This window comes from Octopus bimaculoides, chromosome 4 (assembly GCF_001194135.2).
Source record: "Octopus bimaculoides isolate UCB-OBI-ISO-001 chromosome 4, ASM119413v2, whole genome shotgun sequence".
NCBI classification, from domain to species: Eukaryota; Metazoa; Mollusca; class Cephalopoda; order Octopoda; family Octopodidae; genus Octopus; species Octopus bimaculoides.
This window is the reverse complement of record NC_068984.1, coordinates 41,690,471-41,694,674: the sequence shown is the minus strand read 5'-3', so window position 1 is coordinate 41,694,674 and position 4,204 is coordinate 41,690,471. Positions and strand designations below refer to the sequence as shown.

The 4,204-nt window shown below is 34.2% G+C and overlaps 1 protein-coding gene across 1 annotated transcript in view; it reads right to left on the bottom strand.

The window, feature by feature from the left end:
• Positions 1–4,204, bottom strand: part of LOC106881670 (cubilin) — a 218,541-nt gene that overhangs the window by 3,553 nt on the left and 210,784 nt on the right. The window contains exons 65-66 of the mRNA XM_052967022.1: positions 2,236–2,417; positions 571–736 (exon numbers count right to left, since the gene is read on the bottom strand). Coding sequence (XP_052822982.1) covers positions 571–736; positions 2,236–2,417 — 348 coding nt within the window. The remainder of the gene's footprint in view (positions 1–570; positions 737–2,235; positions 2,418–4,204) is intronic.

Here is a 4,204-nt window from a genome sequence, read left to right as displayed (position 1 = left end):
ATTTATAAACATAATTAAGAGATCAGCAAATATATGGTGAAGCAAATATTTGCTGATCCCTTAATTATGTATATATATATATATATATATATATATATATATATGTAGGTATTATATATTATCATATAGCTCACTTGAGCAAACGGTAATATTATTATGTAATTAATAAATGCTCTGTAACCTTACAATTTTTTTTCAAAGGTTCAGATCCAAAAGAAATAAGCTCTACAGGGTTGGCTTGCCAAGTACACACTGCATGAAGCCAAAATACTCAGTGATTTTCCAAAGACATATTGTTACAGGATATTATTTACACTTGTAAAACAAACTACAAAGATTCTGTGTGTGTTTTGTGGTGTCTTTGTTTTTAGAAGAGATACACCATATTCCTGCATGTTGTAAGAAGTGACTAAAAGAATGGTGTCAGGAAGGACATCAGTTCATAAACATTGTCTCAAAACATCCCTGCATGGAAAAACATTGTCTCAAAACATGCCAGCATGGAAAAGTAAATGCAAAATGATGACAATGATGATTGAATAAATGAACAGAAACATAGTGTATACTTACCTTTTGTTGTAGACGTAAATATTAGATGATAACCTTTCTTATTAACAATATGATCACTGTAAAAACTCATGTTTATGAAATTACTTTCTGTAAATATTGGACCTGGTAACCGATGGTAACAGTATTGTGAAGAATAATTACCTGTTGAGTTGAATTGATAGTGAATCTAAAAATAAAAATTATTATTTAGAATAAGCAACTGAATTTAAAATAAAATTTTAATTTTAGTCTAGCCTTGATAGAAAACTGATATTTTTAAATTTTTTATGCTATTATATTTCACAGAATTCTGAAGAAGTATTCTTAGTTTATTTCAATTTTAACTGCATATATTTGTTACAGCCTGATTATTTCATCATTTAGCATCTATTGTCCATGCTGGCATGGGTTGGACGGTTTGATCAGGGCTTGTAAGCTGACCAGGGCTTGTAAGCTGACCAGAGCTTGTAAGCTGACCAGGGCTTGTAAGCTGACCAGGGCTTGTAAGCTGACCAGGGCTTGTAAGCACCAGACTTTAATCTGATTTGGCATGGTTTCTATCGCTGGATGCCCTTCCTATTGCCAACCACTCCAAGAGTGTAGTGGGTGCTTTTATGTGCTATTAGCACAGGTGCCAGTTTGCATGACACCAGTATCTGCCATGACTACGATTTCAGTTGGCTTGATGGAACTTCTTCTCAAGCACAGCATATTGCCAAAGGTCATTTGTCATTGCCTCTGTAAGACCCAGCACTTGAAAAGTGCTTTTACATGCTAGTTATGTGACACCAGTATCAGCCAAATTGCCTCTGTTAGGCCCAATGCTTGAAAGGTGCTTTTTACATGCCACTAGAGGAGGCACAATGGCTCAGTGGTTAGGGCAGCGGACTCGCGGTCATAGGATTGCGGTTTCGATTCCCAGACCGGGCGTTGTGAGTGTTTATTGAGCGAAAACACCTAAAGCTCCACGAGGCTCCGGCAGGGGTTGGTGGCAAACCCTGCTGTACTCTTTCACCACAACTTTCTCTCACTCTTTCTTCATGTTTCTGTTGTGCCTGTAAAATTCTTAACAGTATTTCGTCTGTCTTTACATTCTGAGTTCAAATTCTGCCAAGGTTGACCTTACTTTTCATCTTTTTGGGGTCGATAAATTAAGTACCAGTTGTGTACTGGGGTCGATCTAACTAACTGGCCCCCTCCCCCCAAATTTCAGGCCTTGTGCCTAGAGTAGAAACGAATATTCAGCTCCTTGAGGTTTTAAATCACTTTGGTTACATTTCTGTTTTCCCATGGAACTCTTTGTCTAAATTTTGGTTTCAGTGGGATGCTAAACTCAGGTGCAGCCTTATGAGATTCAAAAATATTGTTGTACATAGTGCCTGCATTTTCATTATCATATAGGTCCTGCTGTGCATTGAATCAATTGTGTAATTCAGTTGTATATTTAACTCTCAGTTTATCTTCCATATACTGTTGATATAATTGTTGATTGCATCGAAAATTCTTCTCACACAATTTATTCACAATATTAGTTTATATATATTCCTTTATTTCAGTTAAAGAAAATTAGTAATAACAGCTTAGTCAATTGATATTGTTACTGTTTTTTATAGCTAAAAAAAAAAGAAAAGAAATGTGAAACTGCTTAAAAGGATAAATAAGATGAAATGAAATATAGATATTTACCTGGAGATAATCATAGTTACATCTATAATGATACTCAATATTAAAATAATAAAAGAACAATGAGACTTTAGTGCCCTCTGGTGTGTTTATTCTGAAAGAACATCTGCTATTGCTTGGATAGTTATCGGGCCAGCCAGGACTGAAAATTTCTCCATTAGCAGCTGTATAGGTGCGATTACAACCTGGCAGCAGGATAAAGTAAATGATCAAAATTAACAATGGATTTATAAAAAATTAATACAATAAAATGTTCATTATAAAAACTAGAACATTAAAAAAATATTGTTAGAATTGGTGGCAGACTGGACTTAATGCATTACATATTATTTTCCTAATTTTAAATTCTTTGAATCCATCCTCATGGAGAATCAACAAAATAAGCCCCAAATTATATGCTGTGTAGATTCCCTTAACTATACCACTACCCAACAAAACTGGCTTTGTACCCAATCTAAGAAAGCAATATTATATAGTCATAAATAATACTAGAGAGCTTTGTTAATTTTTTACATTTCCAATTCTAGCCCCAAAATAAGGTAGATAGGAGGAATTTCAACCATGTTTCGTGGTCTGCTACCACAACAGCTCCTTTATAGGATCCAGTTAGCTCAAGACATCATGAGGAGGAACCACGTCCGGTTTCGGCCCCTACTCCTCTACCGTTGGGGGGGGGGGGGTTAGATATTTAATACTGATGGATATTACAGATAAACAGCCTGGTAGAGCAAAAACATATAATTACTTTATCTAGCCCTTTCAACAGTTCTATGGTACAAATGAAATATTTCGAAGCAGCTCATTAATCTAGTACAAAGGGCATGTGTACATATCCTTCATTGCTAGTCTATAGTATCACATTATATGGGATGAAATGTGACAGATGGGACATGTTGCACCAATTCTACTTTTACTAGTTTCCTCCACTGGACTGAACTCATGCTGGGATACTACCTTGAACAATTTTAGTCAATCAAGTCAATACCTATATTTATTTCAGTAAGGTACTTATTTTATTGATGTCTAGTTATTGAATGGCTTATATATAACTTTTATTGACACAATAGTTTTTACACCAATGAACACATGCACACACTGTGAAAGTGAAGAGGAGAGAGAAGGGAGGAGAACAGGAGAGAGAGAGGGAGAGAGAGAGAGAGAGAGAGAGAGAGATGCTTCCACACAGTTTCAATCCACTAAATTTTCACAAAATATTACTCAACCTGAAACTCACGATAGCAGAGGACACTTGACCAAGGTCACATGCAGTGAGATTGAAATTAGAGAACCACATGTACAGTGAATTTCTTAATATCTAATATATATATATATATATATATATATATATATATATATATATATATTTACAGAGCTTAACCATTTACATTATAGCTAATTCTTATTCATAATCAGCAGCAGCTGTTAGTCACAAACAAAAATATTTCAATATGATAATTGACAATATTAAACAGTAATGGGTAAGTCTATATGCTTGTGACTCAGTGGCTACAGTTATTCATATATAGACATATTTATGCATTTAAACATATTGTTATAAAACACAAATATAGATGATGGGCCTCTGAACAGTTTCCATTCATGAGATTCCACAAGGTATTGATCAAACCAAGACTTCAATGGAAGACACTTTCTTAAGGTGCAATGCAGTGAGATTGCACTTGGAAATATATGGTTGCATAACCTCACAGCTATGTCAGTACATATGCACAATCTTACAATAAAATGTACAATCTTTTTATATATATATTTGCACCTTTAGATATATGGAATGATATAATAAGTAAAACATGCAAAGATTTGATGGAAAAACTATGAAAATTAAAATATGTGTCTTGAATGGTACAACAATGCACTATAATAACAACAATAGACTATAATAACTGTTATAATTTAATTATCTATAGTTTGATATCATCATCATCATCATCATTGTTTAACGTCCACTTTCCAT